We start from the raw sequence: 18,126 nt of genomic DNA, 5'->3' as shown, positions 1-18,126 counted from the left end.
GGGGTGCAGGCGCGGAGCTGCTCCATAGACAGTGTTAGAAGCGCCTGAATCGAGTCTGCTTACCCCTCATTAATGTTTAGGATCCACTCCATGGTTTCTTGCCATCAATCTGCGCTCTCCAGACATGTACCCTCCTTTTACTCTCCCGGTCAATCGTGGATTTTTTGATTTTCAGCAAGGACTTCTGCATAAATTCATGCAGAAGGTCCTCTTTGCTTTTCTGAGACCACTGCCATTCAGCCAGCAAAAATGAGGAGGACTGTGATGCTCAGGTTGCATTTGTGAAACCAAAATGCAACATTTTACAGAGGCACCATTGTTAACACTAGGCAGAGCAATGATACAGCTGATCACAAAGACAAGCGCAATTCACTTACCTAGCACAAACACAAACTACCTGTCCCAAGGTGAGGCCAACTAAAACATTGGACTTTTGACCTCATCAGGGCTCATGGAGGAATAGACATGTCCCGAGGAGATTGAAACCAATGGGACAAACTCAAACCTGACAAAAATGGCCAGATCCCTGGAATTGACCTGGTGTTACCCAGGGACAGGAGAATAGAAAATACAGGTAACGAACCACCACTCTTAAGAAGGTCCCAGAAAACTAGTAGTGGTGTACTCTTAAACTTGAGATGAATCTGTTATTGATTCTAAGTTGTGTTTTAATGAATATTACCATGTTTAGTGTTAGAGATCTTATTCCTTCTCTCTCCCACTTCCCTGGTCCTTCTCACATGAGCCGAGAGAAACAATACCCGAAGTCCAAAGGTGCAAACAATTTCATGTTTATTGGGGTGAACTTCCAGCAAGCTTAAATCCAAGTTCTTTTTTCCTTACTTTTCAATCCCAACTTACTTCCTGTTTGCCCCTAATTTATATAGTAATATTCTTAGCTATACCTTAACCAATCATTCTACTAAAATTTACCTAACCAATCTTAACATATTGTAACATGATTAGCTAACCAATTTTATCCCACCACCTTAATTAGTTTAGACACAGCAAAATTAGTTATACAACAGACAGAAACAATCACAGAACTAGACAGAGACCGTGCAAATAAACAATAGCAAAGTGGGAAGTCTAATGACAAAACTATACAGAGGTGAGGATTTCACAACTACATCTATACAGACATAAGGGTTTCCCAGCTGTGTCTATTGATAAGTGAGTTCTTACCAGACAGAAAACTATCAACCTAAGTTTCCTTTTACATCTTCTAGGCTCTTCCCTTTCTCTGGAGGTGATAGATCGGATCCCCTTCCTAACAGCCCCAGATTGCCTGATTTCAATATGGCTAGTTTGGAATGTGAATATGTGACCACACATTTCCCAATTTATGGCTGCCTCTTAGCCAAAGACATTGGCCTAAGAACAGGGCCTCAGACTGTCACAGTGAGAGATGGACCTTACACAGATTCTTTCTTTTATACCTCTATAACTAGCTATATGATAAAGATATACCTAAATGCTTAAAGTATAGGGCTTTACAGACAGGCTTGAATATCTATATCCTAACATGGACATGGGATGTTAAATATGTGAAATGTTCTTTTATTAATTCTTATTGTTTTTATATAATACAATGCTTGTAAATCTCTCTATTATGTACAGTTGTTTCTTTTCTTTATTGAACCTAAAGAGAATAGAAATACAAATAAGGAGCTTTGCATGTTCTGAGCTTTTTTCTTGTTATCAGCAGTTTTAAAACAAGTAAAAGGAAGTATTTCTTCACACAACAAACAGTCAACCTGTGGAACTCCTTGCCAAAGGATGTTTTGAAAGCCAATACTATAACAGGGTTCAAAAAGAATTAGATTCCTCGAGGAGAAGCAGGCCTCTGCATAAATGGAGTGGGAGCAAGGATACATATCCTTTTACTAGCCAATTCCACCTGTGTGGTGCATAAGCCAGGAAAGTTCCACAAAAGAGCGGACCGCTGACCTCCTTACATCTGTTAGGAATTCTTGAAAGGACTCATTTTACTTTTTTCTTCTAAGGTGAAATTTGTACACATTGAATATTTTGCTCTTTTGCTGTTCTCAAGGTTGTTCAAATTTCTGCAGAAGTGTGTAATAATCTGCTCCTTTTGACTGACTGAGGATATGTCTACACCAGAGACTTTACATTTGCACAGCTGTACCACTGAAGATACACTGCAGTAAGCTCTCCAATATGGCCGTTTTAGGCCTATAGGAGAGAGCTCTCCTGCCGACATCACCAAACCACCCAACCAAGCATTTCCTGCTCACGCAGCACTCAGCACACTGGCGCTTTTATTGTTCTTTTCACACCCATGACCAAAAAAACTTTTATTGACAAAAGTGTTTGTCATAAACATACAGCTAAGGGTACCATAAAATCCCTCTTTACCCTGTAAAGGGTTAGTTCCTCTTTTACCTCTAAAGGGTTAAGAAGCTCAGATAACCTGGGTGGCACCTGACCAAAAGGACCAATAAGGGGAGGGGGGGAAGGTTTTTTGTCTGTGTCTCCGGGAGTCAACAAGGAAACAGGGCAGGGCAAATACATCTCCCTAAGCTATATCTGAACTAAGCATCTACTATTGCAGAAATAGTAAGTAATAGAAAGAAATCCATTAGATTATCTTTTGTTTTAGCTTGTGAATTTTTTCCTGTGCTAAGAGGGAGGTTTATCCCTGTTTTTGTAAATTTAAAGTTTTGCCTAGAGGGGAAATCCTCTGTGTTTTTGAGTCTTTTGTTATTCTGTAAAGTACTTACCATCCTGATTTTACAGAGATGATTCTTTTACTTTTCTTTAATTAAAATTCTTCTTTTAAGAACCTGATTGATTTTTCATTGTTCTTAACATCCAAGGATTTGGGTCTGTGGTCACCTGTACCAATTGGTGAGAATATTATTCTCAAGCCTTCCCCAGGGAAGGGAGTGTAGGGCTTGGGGGAATATTTTTGGGGAATAGGACTCCAAGTAGTCCTTTCCCTGATTCTTTACCTAAATCACTTGGTGGTGGCAGCATACTGTTCAAGGTGGAATTTGTGCCTTGGGAAAGTGTTTAACCTAAGCTGGTAAAAATAAGCTTAGAGGGTCTTTCATGCAGGTCACCATCTGCTGGTCTTCTTTCTCACCAAGCCTAGCTCTTGAGTAGATCTATCTCAAAACTCTGTCTGGATCCCTTCCCGGAGACCAGTGCAGTACCTGAGAGTTTCAACTCCTTGGAGGTTTCCAGTTGTTGCCTCTCTCTGATGGCTCCTTTGTTCCTTCACAACAACCCTATTAGCTCTGCCATCTCCTCCTGTCTCCCCTCTGGTACCATGGCTTGGGAATTCATAAGAAGGAGGCACAGTCTGCACTCTAAGAAGGGAGGCATGATGAGAACTAAAGTAGAGTTACAAAAACTAATGGAGAGGCATGCACTCCCAGCTGTGTGTCTGGTGCAGCCATCACTCAATGGCCCATTCTCTTTAGCCCCAATCTAGTTTCCCTGAATATGTGCTCTACTCTTAAAGCCCAGGACATACTTCTAACAGCCAGGGCAGAGCTGTAAATTTCAGTCCCACACAGCAGTCTAAGTAACCACCCATTCTTAGAGCTGTTATTCTGTTTGCTCTTGTGATAACTCCAACAAGGTAGTTTACATCTAATCTAGCCAGCAATTTGTGAATGGAATATTCAAGTTGATGGGCCATCAATGAACATAATGGGTTATGGAAGAAGCTCATTCCCACTTGATGAACTTTCCTGTGGACATTCTAGCTAGAATAGGGTAATAGACCCTACTGTGATTCATTGAAGCATGCAAGGGCATGTGGCCAGTTCATGTGATCCTTGACTCAATCTTGTGCCTGAAATTTTTGCTGTACTGTTCTCCATATGAGGAGAGATTAATGAGATTGGGACATTTCAGCTTGGGAAAGAGATGACTAAGGGGAGATATGATTGAGGTCTATAAAATCATGACTGGTGTAGAAAATGAAGAAAAGGAAGTGCTATTTACTCCTTCTTGTAACACAAGAACTAGGGGTCACCAAATGAAATTAATAGGCAGCAGGTTTAAAACAAATAAAGCAGTTGGCTTTCCCCCATCTCCTAGTTTAAAAACTGCTCTGCAACCTTTTTAATGTTCAGTGCCAGCAGTCTGGTTCCACTTTGGTTTAGGTGGAGCCCATCTCTCCTGTATAGGCTCCCCCATCCCCAAAGTTTCCCCAGTTCCTAATGAATCTAAACCCCTCCTCCCTATACCATCATCTCATCCACGCATTGAGACTCTGAAGCTCTGCCTGCCTACAAGTCCCTGCGCGTGGAACTGGGAGCATTTCTGAGAATGCCACCATAGAGGTCCTGGATTTCAGTCTCTTCCGTAGCAGCCTAAATTAGGCCTCCAGGATGTCTCTCCTACCCTTCCCTATGTCATTGGTACCTACATGTACCATGACCACCGGCTCCTCCCCAGCACTACACATAAGTCTATCCAGATGCCTTGAGAGATCTGCAACCTTCGCACCAGGCAGGCAAGTCACCATACGGTTCTCCCAGTCATCACAAACCTAGCTATCAATGTTTCCAATGATCGAATCTCCCATTACTAACACCTGCCTTTTCCTAGTGACTGGAGTTCCCTCACCTGGAGAGGTAACCTCAGTGTGAAAGGATACCCTAACACCATCTGGAAAGAGGGTCCCAACTATGGGAAGGTTTCCCTCTGCTCCCGTTGACTGCTCTGCTTCCCTGGGCCTTTCATCCTCCTCAACAGCACAGGGGCTGTCTGACCGGAGGTGGGACAATTTTACAGTGTCCTGGAAAGCCTCATCAACATACCTCTCTGCCTCTCTTAGCTCCTCCAGTTCTGCCACCCTGGCCTCCAAAGCCCGTACACTGTCTCTGAAAGCCAGGAGGTCCTTGCAGCGCTTGCACACATACGCCACCCACCAACAGGGCAGGTAATCATACCTGCCGCACTCAGCGCAATACACTGGATAGCCCTCACTCTGCAGCTGGGTACTGCCTGCATTGTCTCCTACAGCTACCTAGTTAATGAAAGGGTTTTGTTTAAATCAAAAAGTTTTGAATGTAGTTTAGTTTACAGGTTTTAAATGACAGCAAGTGAACCTTGCCCCCTTCCAAATCCCCTTGTAAACCCCCCTGTTAGCTGCCCCTGCTCTCCCTGGTTGCTTGCACACTGCTTTATAAAGCCCTGGCCTTCTTGATAGCCCTGCCCACTGACTAAGGCTCAGCCAATTAACAGAGGCTTCTAGCTTTCAATTCTTCCTTTGAAATTCACAGCTTCCAACTGCCAGCCACAGCAGACGGTCCTTCAAACAACCAAAGAAACAGACAGACAAACACAAGCTCAGCACATAGAGAGTAACCCCCAATCACAAACACACACTACAGACAGCCACTTACCCCAAGGGTGCTGTATTTGCTCCTCTTTCAGCTGGAGAACTCCCTTGCGAAACTCCCTGTTAGCAGCCTGTCAAGGCTGTTTCCCCACTTTGAACTTTAGGGTACAAATGTGGGGGCCTGCATGAAAACTTCTAAGCTTAACTACCAGCTTAGATCTGGTCTGCTGCCACCACTCCCAAAATGCTAATTCCCTTCCCTGGGTAGCCTTGAGAGACTCTTCACCAATTCCCTGGTGAATACAGATCCAAACCCCTTGGATCTTAAAACAAGGAGAAATTACCCACCCCCCCCCACCTCCCACCAACTCCTGGTGGATCAAGATCCAACCCCCTTGGATTTAAAAACAAGGAAAAATCAATCAGGTTCTTAAAAAGAAGGCTTTTAATTAAAGAAAAAGGTAAAAATCATCTCTGTAAAATCAGGATGGAAACTAACTTTACAGGGTAATCAAACTTAAAGAGCCCAGAGGAATTCCCTCTAGCCTTAGGTTCAAAGTTACAGCAAAGAAAGATAAACACTCTAGCAAAAAGGTACATTTACAAGTTGAGAAAACAAAGATAAAAACTAACACACCTTGCCTGGCTGTTTACTTACAAGTTTGAAATATGAGAGACCTGTTCAGAAAGATTTGGAGAGCCTGGATTGATGTCTGGTCCCTCTCAGTCCCAAGAGCGAACAACCCAAAAACAAAGAGCACAAACAAAAGCCTTCCCCCAACCAAGATTTGAAAGTATCTTGTCCCCTTATTGGTCCTTTGGGTCAGGTGTCAGCCAGGTTACCTGAGCTTCTTAACCCTTTACAGGGAAAATGATTTTGGAGTCTCTGGCCAAGAGGGATTTTATAGTATTGTACACAGGAGGGCTGTTACCCTTCCCTTTATAGTTATGACAACTGGGTAAGGTCCAAACAGATCCAGGACAGGCTGCTTCGGCTGTTTACTCACAAAGAGATCTAAAGTTTTCTCCTTGTGCTCTGGCCGTCAGAACCAGCTCCTTGAAGAGATGGCTGTGACATGGTGCTGGACCCTCTTCCCTGAATCACTGACTGGACAGTCAAAGTGACATTAAACCCTTTTGTGGCCTTACTATGCTGTGTCAGCATGACAAACTGGGGAATCAGTCTGTGTACAACTCCTTAATTCAGAGGGTTACTATCTTTCTAATTGCTGGAACTGGACACCAGAGGCCCTGCCTTCTCTCCTGACTCTTCCCAAAGACCCCATTGCTGTTGCTCCCTCCTCTCATCCCCCTGTCACTCTCTGGATCATCTCCACCTCCCCCCCACCCCAGTGGGGCTCCCTCTGCTCCAGGTTTGGAGAAGAAGCCTGCAGTCAGTGCAGCAAGGACGTGGTGACAGGACAATCAGGAGTGAAGAGGGAAGCCAGGAAGACATATACAAGCAACCAATGGTTGGGAACATGGTAGTAAGGCAGGTGACCAAAGCTGTGCAACATATAGTTTATGGGACCTAAAGCTCAGCTACAAAGTCCTGAGGGAAGGAGGAGGCCTGTTTGGCTTATTTGTTTGGCTTTCAGTTCCCTTTTTTTCCTCCCAACTTGGGGACTGTATCAGGCAGGGTCCCTGCAATGGGGATGGGCTGGGAGTCCTTTGCCCTGAATCAGGCACTGGGGGCAGGGCAAGGGATCAGATTTGAAGCTATGAGGACAACAGCTGAGAGATGCAGAAAGTTAAGTCCCTGTGTTAGCTGGGAAGGCTGGATGGAGACTGCTATCAAATCCCCCCTCACTATTCTCTTCTGCAGATTCAATAAACCCAGTTCCCTCAGCCTCAACTCGTAAGTCATGTCCCACAGCCCCCTAATCATTTCCATTGCCCTCCACTGGACTTTCTTCAATTTGTCCATATCCCTGCTGTAGTGCGGAGACCAAAACTGGACACAATACTCCAGATGAGGCCTCAGCAGTGCCGAATAGAGGGGAATAATCACTGCCCTCGATCTGCTGGCAATTGTCCTACTTATACAGCCCAATATGTCATTGGCCTTCTTGGCAACAAGGGCACACTGCTGACTCATATCCAGTCTTGGCCTTCACAACATCCTCTGGCCCAGAATTGCACAGGTTTACTGCGAAGAAATACTTTTCTTTGTTTCAAAATTGCTGCCTATTAAGTTCATTGGGTGACCCCCACTTCTTCTGTTATGTGAAGGAGTAAATAACATTTCCTTATTGATTTTTTTCCACACCATGCATGATTTTACAGACCTCATATCCCATCTTCGTGATCATTTTTGAAAGCTGAAAAGTCCCAGATTTTTAATCTCTCCTCATTTTGAAGGTGTTCCATACCCCTAATCAGCTCCAGGTTTTTTGCTGCCCCATGCAAAAAAAAAAAGGGCCAAAGGGCCAAAATGCTGCCCCTTGAAAAGTGCCACCCCAAGCACATGCTTGGAAACGCTGGTGCCTAGATCCGGCCCTGCCCCTAATCATGTCTGTTGCCTTTCTATGTGCCTTTTCCAATTCCAATCTATCTTTTTTGAGATGGGGCGACCAGATCTGCACACAGTAATCAATACATGGATGTACCAGGGGTTTATATATAGAGAGGCAATATGATATTTTATTAACTATCCTTTCTTAGTGATTCCAAACAGTCTCTTAGATTTTTTGTTTGCCATTGCACATTGATGAGATATTTTAACCCTATTTCAGCACTTGTGAGTGTATGACCTGTCTGTATCCTTAGGCCTTTTGTTTTCTCCTTTAGTCTTTGCTCATACGCCTTATGCTCAGAGGCAGGAGTTTGGGGCAGAGGCATCTATCTATAAAAAGGTTCATCTTTAAAGACTATCACCCCTAACAAGTTCTCAGCGGACAGAAGAAGGGAGTAACTGCATTATAGATTAAACCTGTTTCTTCAAGCTTCTCTGCTGAGGGTTGGGCGTGGAAGTAATGGAAGTTCCCAAGAAGAGGGATCAAAGAGATGAAGTGTTATTCAGCCCTTAAATACCAGAGAGAATGGATGAGTCAGGAGAAGATGGGGCAGGAGAGAGGCACAAGAGTGGCAAAGGGGACTCTTGGGTGGCAGGGCTATGGCTGCAGCAGAAAGATAGATTCCAGATGCAGGAGAAGCCATGAATTGCAGGAGGGAGAAAGTATGCTCCAGAGACATGTGGACAAAGTAATGGCTACTGAAAAACATAATACCAATTGTACGTATAAAATGATCGGTTCTAAATTAGCTGTTAGCACTCAAGAAAGAGAGCTGGGTGTCATTATGGATAGTTCTCTGAAAACATTCATTCAATGTGCAGCAGGGAATCAGTTGGAAAGGGAAAGATGATAAGACCAAAAATATCATATTTCCTCTATATAAATCCATGGTACGCCCACACCTAAACTGCTGCCTGCAGATCTGGTCATCCCATCTCAAAAAGATATCTTGGAATTGAAAAAAAGTTATGGAAAAGTGCAACCAGAATTATTACGGGTATGGAACAGCTTCCACATGAGCAGAGTTTAATAAGAATGGGTCATTTCAACTTGGGAAAGAGATGACTAAGGGAGGGATATGAGTGAGGTGTATAAAATCATGAATGGTGTGGAGAACGTAAATAAGGAAGTGGTATATATTTCTTCTCATAACAGAAAAAATAGGGGTCACCACGAGGGCCACATGAGGACTAGTACATTGGCCCAAGGGCTGCATTATTGATACCTTTTCATATAAAGATACAACCCCCACAACTCTGCTCCGGCTCCCACCCCGACACCATGAGGCCCTGCCTCTTACCCACTTCGTCCCACCCCTCCCCTGCCCCCATTCCAACCCTTTCCCCAAAGTCCTTACCCCAACTCTACCCCTCCCTGCCCTTATTCCAACCTCTTCCCCAAATCCCCGCTTCTTCTCCACCTTGTTCACTGAGCGCGCCTACCCCCTCCTTCCTGGGAAGTCCTAAGTGCCGCCGAACAGCTGTTTGGCAGCGGGAAGCGCTGGCAGGTAGGTGGAGAAGTGGGGAATTGGGGTGCTTGTGGGACAGGCAGGGAGCAGGGGGAGGAGAGCTTGGCTGCCGGTGAAGTCGGTGCCTATGGCGGGCTACAGGAAATAACTCTTTGGGCTGTATGTGGCCCGTGGGCTGCGTGTTTGAGACCCCTACCTTAAATCAAAATAGCCTTGGGTTCCCACCCATACAGCCAAGTCAAGTATGCTGATGATTATTGAAAATCTTTATCATCATATAATAAAGTTCTACCAATACCAAAGGATTCTACACATCACCTCCCAGGTGAATGAATATTTCAGATATTACCCAAAAATTCACTTAGAGCCAATTCGTATTAACTAAACTAAGATTTATTAAAAAAGAGAGAGTATTTGTTAAAAGATAATTATACACAGAGACATGTTAGAGTTTTTAAGTCAGTTTCATAGGAGAGATGGCTGGCTTCAGAGTTGGATTAACATAAGGTTATTATCCATTAAGCAGTTTATAGAGAAGAACAGGAGTACTTGTGGCACCTTAGAGACTAACAAATTTATTAGAGCATAAGCTTTCGTGGACTATAGCCCACTTCTTCGGATGCATATAGAATGGAACATATATTGAGGATATATATATACACACATACAGAGAGCATAAACAGGTGGGAGTTGTCTTACCAACTCTGAGAGGCCAATTAATTAAGAGAAAAAACAAACAAACAAAAAAAAACTTTTGAAGTGATAATCAAGCTAGCCGAGTACAGACAGTGTGATAAGAAGTGTGAGAGTACTTACAAGGGGAGATAGTCAACGTTTGTAATGGCTCACAGATCTTGGGAGACAGACCTGTCCTCGCTTACAGACAACCCCCCAACCTAAAGCAAATACTCACCAGCAACCACACATCACTGAACAAAACCACTAACCCAGGAACCTATCCTTGTAACAAACCCCGATGCCAACTCTGTCCACATATCTATTCAAGTGACATCATCATAGGACCTAATCACATCAGCCATACCATCAGGGGCTCGTTCACCTGCACATCTACCAATGTGATCTATGCCATCATGTGCCAGCAATGCCCCTCTGCCATGTACATTGGCCAAACTGGACAGTCTCTACGCAAAAGAATTAATGGACACAAATCTGACATCAGGAATCAAAATACTCAAAAACCAGTGGGAGAACACTTTAACCTGTCTGGTCATTCAGTGACAGACCTGCGGGTGGCTATATTACAACAGAAAAACTTCAAAAACAGACTCCAAAGAGAGACTGCTGAGCTGGAATTGATATGCAAACTAGACACAATCAACTCCGGTTTGAATAAGGACTGGGAATGGCTGAGCCATTACAAACGTTGACTATCTCCCCTTGTAAGTACTCTCACACTTCTTATCACACTGTCTGTACTCGGCTAGCTTGATTATCACTTCAAAAGTTTTTTTTTTTTTTTCTCTAAATTAATTGGCCTCTCAGAGTTGGTAAGACAACTCCCACCTGTTTATGCTCTCTGTATGTGTGTATATATATCTCCTCATTATATGTTCCATTCTATATGCATCCGAAGAAGTGGGCTGTAGTCCACGAAAGCTTATGCTCTAATAAATTTGTTAGTCTCTAAGGTGCCACAAGTACTCCTGTTCTTCTTTTTGCGGATACAGACTAACACGGCTGTTACTCTGAAGTTTATAGAGAGTTCACCAGAAACTTTAAAGAGACGTACAGCAAATGATAATAATTTACCCATGTCCCTTCTAATAATATTTCCTTTTCACGTATGAATTAAACGAATACAGCTCTACACAGGAATCATTTGGTTACACTTCTAACCTCTAAAAAGCTGTCGGTAAACGTAGACTACTAAAGTCATTAACTTCTATCAGTTCTTTAATAATAATATTATTGCACCCAAGTTCCATCTAATAATATTTCCTTTTCATCTCTGAATTAACTGTATACAGCTCTAGACAGGAAACCTTTGGTTACACGGTAAACCTCTAACAAGCTGATGGTAAACATCTTCCAGTTCTTTAACAATACAAGTCTACATTTCAAAGCTCTAGCCTATCTATGATGGAATGGCCCTAATTACCATTTACATATTTTTCTAACCTGTCTCTAAAAGGTGAATCTGGGTCAATAGCCTGCAAGTTGCTTAACTTTGTGTGTCACACAACCCCTTTTGCAAGGCCTGGAGCTGTTTGGGTTAGCCATCATGTGACCTGAAAAGGAGAAACTGGAAACAGAGTGCGCCCAAGGGGGAGCTCTGGCAATGATCTGCTGAAGCAATTGGATTGTCTGGGGTAGCCGAGGCTCAGTTCCTCGGTGCTTGGTATGCAGGTTTCAGCTCCCAGAAACAGGCACTAGAACGGAAGCTGCACTGCGAGAGTGGGCCTGGAAACCCAGAGCCAGGGGTAGGGCCTGAACAGTGCTGTGACTCAAAATCACATGGGTCTTGTTTGTGGGCCCCAAACATGCTCGGCTGGTGAGTGTCCAGCTGCACAAGCTTGAGCGGGTCTGTGACAGCAAACCTGGAGCTGCTACAAAGATGTGGAAGTGGGGTGGCCCTGGTCAGGGAGGCGCCACAAGATATTTTCTTCACCCAAATGTGTCTCCTCTGCCATCTGTGTTTCCCCAAGTGCTCTCGTTCCAGAACTGATCCTGCCGGGCTTCCCTGAAGGAAATGTTTCTGGCACACACAGTGCCTGTTGGGGGTCAAGGAGAGAGTTTGTGTCTCCCTTGGAGAGTACTCCCCAGCACGGCAGTGACAGGGAGTCCCTGTTCTAGTGGGTTTTGTTCCATCTCTCTCTCTCTCGCTCACTCTCTCTCTCTCTCTCCTGGTGCATTCAGGTCCAGCTCTATCTTTCCTTTGTAACTCACCCACACACATATGTGCCTCCCTCTTCCTGTCACTTCTGAGTCCCTGGCCATTACCAACTCGCAGCCTGCAGCTGTGGTAGTGTTCGGGGAGATTTTGGCAAACCAATAAAGTGTCTAAACCACTATTGTGTGTTGCTGACAGTAGTCAAGATAACAGGCCATACTGAACCATTCTTGCTTTTTGCTAACAGAATATCTAAGCCACCAGGTCGTAAACTGGTCATGCAGCGGCTTCAGTATAACCGGACAGAAGGGAAGGGGGTTCGGGTGCCACAGACAGGGCAGCTTGACCCCGCACCCTCTCTGCTAAGAGTGTTAAAATTGCTGATGCAGGTATTGTAGAAACCGCTGTTTGGCAGCGGGAAGCGCTGGCAGGTAGGTGGAGGAGTGGGGAAGTGGCGCACTTGTGGGACAGGTGGGAGGGTAGAAGGAGGGGAGCTTGGTTGTCGGTGGAGTCAGTGCCTATGGCGGGCTGCAGGAAATAACTCTTTGGGCTGCATGTTTGAGACCCCTACCTTAAAGCAAAATAGCCTTGGGTTTCCACCCATACAACCAAGTCAAGTATGATGATGATTATTGAAAAGCATCATCATAAACAACAACCCTGGGTAACAGTAGCCTATAGTCTAGCCTAGTTGCTTCCGTATATATCTTTTCTTATATGTTTCTTATTTTCTTATGGGTTTGATTATTTGTTTTATTAACAAGTTTACAGATTTATATTAGGGTATATTTCATCTGTAACACAAGGGACCTGAAGGCCACATTCTGTATGTTGAGCTAAAGCAGGTAGCATATATGAAAAGGTGTGGGGGAAAGTGCAGCCAGAACCTCCTGTTGAAGTTGTGGAGGAGTAGGAATAGGGTCTGCAACCTTGCACATTCTAGATAGGCATATGTCAGGGTCTGCCTCATGCTGCAAAATGGGCAGGCATCTGGAATGGGGGAGAACTGGGCCACGTACATGCCTGTGCTCATGGTCCAGGAAGGAGACACCCAACCGATAGCCCTGGTGGGCAATGGGACCGGGGTGGAGTACTTTCTGGCCCACTGGGGTTCCTCACCATCCAAAGATGGTACTAGGTTCCACCACTTGGTATCAGGGTAAGTGGGTATCAGGTACTTGGGAAGTGAAGTATGTGGCGCATGAGCATATAAAGTTGTTCCTTTGGTGGAATTCAGAAATGAACCAAATTCAGGGTGTGCTGCCCACTTGGGTCATGAAAGGGAGGGGATCGCGGGGACTCATGGGACAGGAGCCCAATCAAGAATTCCAGAGGTCCTGGGGTGAGGCATTGATGGGGAGCACCCTCTTGTAGGACACGTTCAAGGAAAACCCGAGCAGTAGGCAATAAGGTGGCCACACCTGCTGGAGTATGCACAGGGGGATCTGAAGTGTGTGAAGAGCCCCAGGTGAGCTCCGAGATGAAAGAGGCCATCGTGGCCACTAAATGGTGGGCCGAGAACTGGGCCAGACGAATACTGGAGGAATAGTTCGAGGCAAGATGGAAACAAAATACATACATGCCGTCAAACCACGAGTGGTGCAGCCAATCGACCTCCACTTGGATATAGGTAAAGGAAGAATTCTCATCCGGGTGTTGGTCATGCAAGTCGTCCACCAGGGAGTGATGATTGATGATCTCTCTGAGGATGCCTGCAGTGGCCTGGCTGCTCTCAATCCCTGTGCGATTCTGGTCCTCAAAGATGCGATTAAAATACTCACCCAGGACCAGGCACTAGTGAGGATCCAAGGTGCCGAAGATAGCAGACACCTGTTGATAGAAACACACCCACTCCGAGTCTGCATTTGGAAGATAGACTTTGAACAGATTCAACCTCAGTCCCTCCAAACAGGCCTGGAGGTGCAACAGATGACTTGGTATGACATCTTCAACTCCCAGCATCTCAGGTTGTAGGTCAGGGGAGAACAGGGTGGCCACCCCAGCCGAATGAGCACTGAGGTGTATAAAATATACCCGATCCCTCGACTCCAGCCGCCAACTAATCTCGTCGGCTGTATCCATGTGGGTTTCCTGCAGGCAAACAACAAAGCATCCTACATCACAAAGGAAGGAGAGAACCTGGCAAATGTGGCAACCCACCCTAGAGCCTCTGGTGTTCAATGTTGAAAAAGTGGTTGGCTTCATTCGGAGGGCTGAGGAGGATCTTCACAGGCAGGAGGATCCCCAGCTGGCCTTGCAACAATTGCTGACGAACCTCAAAGACTTGTGACAGAAGTTGTGGGCCCACAGGTAAACCAGTATGTCCTTCCTCCCGGTTCCCCTCCACTCCTCCAAACAGCCCTCATAGCTAAGAGAACAAGGTGGATGTCTCTCCAATGCTGGAGAGAGAGCTTCACTTTACCCTTGAAATGACAGGTGTCCACCAAAAAATGGTGAAGCTCATCCCGCAGCACAGTGGGAGACGGGGTAGTGGACTTTTGATGATCCTCTGGCTTGGCCCCTGTTATGACCCTGTGTCCTATGAGATGGGCAAAGAGGAAGAAGTCCTCTGGTGCTGTGTCTGTACCGATAGTGCTGTACAACCCATCTCCACCTCCAGAAAAGTTAAGGAAGGTGTAGGGAAGAGAGCAGCCCCTAAAGTATCAGGAAAGGGAGACAAAATAACCGCCCCCTGAGGTTCGCCCAAGGACAGGGAAAATGAGAAAACCCCTGGGCAGCAGCGGTATGGAATATGGAGAGGACAAAAATGAGTAGGGCTTCACTCCCCACTCCCCTCACAGATCCTGCCTTCAAGGCAAAGGCTTAGGGCAGCCTGATCTGAGGGCTTTTTCTGCTGCTCCAGCCAGGGGGATCTGGGCTATTCCCCTCCCCCGGCGACTCTTTCTGGGGCTGGAGGATTAAACTCCTGCCAGCTGAAGCGGAGGCAGCCTGGGCTCGGGGCTTCTGCCCCTTCTGCCAAGCCGCTTCACATAAATCAGATGAGGATTGCCATGTTCTGTTCATTCCCTCTGAAGCACCTGGCAATGGGCACTGTTAGAAGACAGGCTACTGGGATACATGGGCCATTGGTTTTACCCAGTATGGCCATTCTGATCTTCTTATTTAGACCTCAGATGTATCTGGCTCCTGCTGTAACACACTATAGCCCACCCCACTCCCAGAGCTGAGATAGATCCCAGGAGTCCTGATGGGGTCTCTCTCTCCACAGTTAGTAACAAAGTAAGAATAAACATTAACATGTTAACACAAACCATTGCACCTTAAGTGACCTGTTATAAAATGTGAGAACATATTGGTTGTAGAGATGACTGTGTCACAGCTGACAAGGGGAGGGGAAGACAGGAGCAAGTGATGGGGCAGGGCCTTGGGGAGATGACACACAGCAGGGTCGAGGGTTGACAGAAGAGATGGGGCAAGATTGCAATTTCAGGGATCCAGCTACCAGCAATTAGAAAGGTGGCAACCCAGTGTGGTGCACATAGACCAACTGCCCAGTTCATCACATTGACACACCACAGCAAGGACAGAAAAGTGTTCAATGTCTCTCTGTCTGTCCAGTAAGTGACTCAGGGAAGAGGCCCCAGCACCATGCACCAGCCAGCTCTGCACAGAGCTCAATCTGAGAGCAAGAGCACAAGGAGAAAACATTTATGTCTCTTTATGAGTAAATAGCTGGAGCAGCCTGTCCCGGATCCGTTTGGTCCTCACCCCATAAATGATGGGGTGGAGCATGGGGGGCACCAACATGTACAGAGTGGCAATGAGAACGCGCAAATGCACATAGAGGCCAACCCACTGTGTGAGAGATGAGAAGAAATCTGGGATGTACAAAGCTGAGATTGCACAAAGATGAGAGATGCAGGTCCCAAAAGTTTTCAGACGGGCATTCTTTGTGGGGAGGCGGAAGATGGTCCGGAGGATTAGAGTATAGGACACGGCAATAAAAAACACATCCATTCCAATCTCAAGGAAAAGATTAAACAGGCCATAGTAACTGCTGATGTGGATGTCAGCGCAGGCCAGCTTCACCACAGCTATATGTCGACAATAGCAGTGGGGAATGATGTTGGTTCTGCAATATGGCCATCGGCTCGCCAGGAAGGGATAGGGTAATGTGAGTATGCCACTGCGCAGCACCACAGCCAGGCCTATCTTGGCCACAACAGAGTTTGTCAGGATTGTGGAATATCTCAGAGGATTACAGATGGCCACGTAGCGATCAAAAGCCATGGCTACAAGTATTCCAGACTCCATCCCTGAGAAGGAGTGAATGAAGTACATCTGGGTGAGGCAGGCACTGAAACTGATCTCCCTGGAATTGAACCAGAAGATGCTCAGCATTTTGGGTACAGTGGATGTGGACATGACCAGGTCAGTGATGGCCAGCATGCAGAGGAAATAGAACATCGGCCCGTGGAGGCTTGGCTCCCTCTTCACGATGAACAGGATAGTGAAGTTCCCCAACAAAGCTATGGTGTACATAACACAGAAGGGAATGGACATCCAGATATGGGCTACCTCTAGGCCAGGAATGCCAAGTAGGATGAAGGTGGAGGGGTTGATGAAGTTGGTTCTGTTGGAATTTGACATCGAGTAGGGGAGAAGGTGTACAACTCCGAGTCATAAGGGTTTCTCCTGCATGCACAGTATGTTCCTCTGACTTTCTGTGTTTCCAGGGTCTCGGGTGATGGTCGCAGTGGAAATGCCTGAATGAAGAGACAATGTTAATATGAGATACTACGTGCATTAATGGAGACTGTTCTCATGGGAGAAGCAGATTGATCACTCTTCACACACTGAAAAATTACATTTTCATAAATCAGAGACAATAACTGTGGACAACGACCCTACTAAATCCAATTCCATATTTTGTGGTGCTCCCTGTGTTAATAATTCCTACATAATGTGGTGGGGGAACCTTCAGAGGCCCCAGCAGGAGACACAAGTGTGGATACTGGTTATCCATCATTATTTCTTAATGCAATGAAAGCCAGGATAGGGAGTCAATTCTGTAGGAAGTTTTCCCATTCATCCAGTTGCTTGAAATCTGAGATTGGAAAAAAACAAACTTTTGGGAAGACATGTGCTGGGAGAAACATCCCAACTAGAACATACCTCATGGAAAAGACCTGGGCGGCATTGATAGCAGCTGAAGAGAAACACCTGCTCATTCACAACAGTGGGCAAAACAAAAGCAATGTTCAGATTACTAAGATATGGTATGGAGAATAACAGGTTCAGGGATATGTGTTCAGTTTTGGTTACCCAGTCTCTATTAAAGATATAGCACATATAAAAGGGATTTCCAAGACAGGCTCTGAGAATGGGGGAGGCTGCCATGTGCAAACATATAGAAAAGTCTGCAAATCTTTAGTTTACACAAGAGACAAAGAAGGGTGCATATGATATAGGAGAGGAAAATAAAAAATGAAACTGATTTACATTCAAATGGACAGTTCCCAACCAGTCCTATTTATAGACACTTAGTGCTCCAAGAGGACTAATTCCCCAACACTGAGGAAAATTGTCAGCAAAACTGATTGGGAGGGAAAAAATTACACAGAAAAATATGAATGAAAATTGGTAATTCTTTGATAACAGTTTATTAGATAGTAGAAAATTCATGATTCCAGAGTTAACAAGGTGAACAACATTGTGCAAAAACCCACTTCAGTGGCAGAGTGAAGGCAGAAATTAGGGTGGGGAAGCAATGTGCAAAAAATAGGAAAAATGGAAAATAGATAGCTAAAAATAGAAATTGGAAGTTATGAAAGTTGATAAGGGAGGTTAAAAGAACAGGAGTACTTGTGGGGTAGTAATGTGCTCTGTAATCTACCAGAGAAAGGCAAGACCAAAGGGCTGAAAGCTGAAGCCAGGTAAATTCCAGCTAGAAATTAGGGCCAAATATTTAGCACTGAGGGTGATTAGCCACTGGGACACACTGAGA

General features: G+C 45.2%; 1 protein-coding gene across 1 annotated transcript; it reads right to left on the bottom strand.

Moving 5' to 3' along the window:
* Window positions 1-15,827: 15,827 nt before the first annotated feature.
* Window positions 15,828-16,769, bottom strand: LOC128833649 (olfactory receptor 52E4-like). The gene has a single exon (XM_054021664.1). The coding sequence runs from the start codon at window positions 16,767-16,769 to the stop codon at window positions 15,828-15,830; it is 942 nt and encodes a 313-aa protein (XP_053877639.1).
* Window positions 16,770-18,126: the final 1,357 nt, after the last annotated feature.

This window comes from Malaclemys terrapin, chromosome 1, assembly GCF_027887155.1.
Source record: "Malaclemys terrapin pileata isolate rMalTer1 chromosome 1, rMalTer1.hap1, whole genome shotgun sequence".
Lineage (NCBI taxonomy): Eukaryota > Metazoa > Chordata > Testudines > Emydidae > Malaclemys > Malaclemys terrapin.
Note: the sequence above shows the minus strand (reverse complement) of the source record. Positions and strands in the feature narration are given on the sequence as shown.

What these genes read in the sequence shown, in the direction of transcription:
- LOC128833649 (XM_054021664.1), bottom strand. Translation starts at nt 16,769, where the DNA reads ATGTCAAATTCCAACAGAACCAACTTCATCAACCCCTCCACCTTCATC.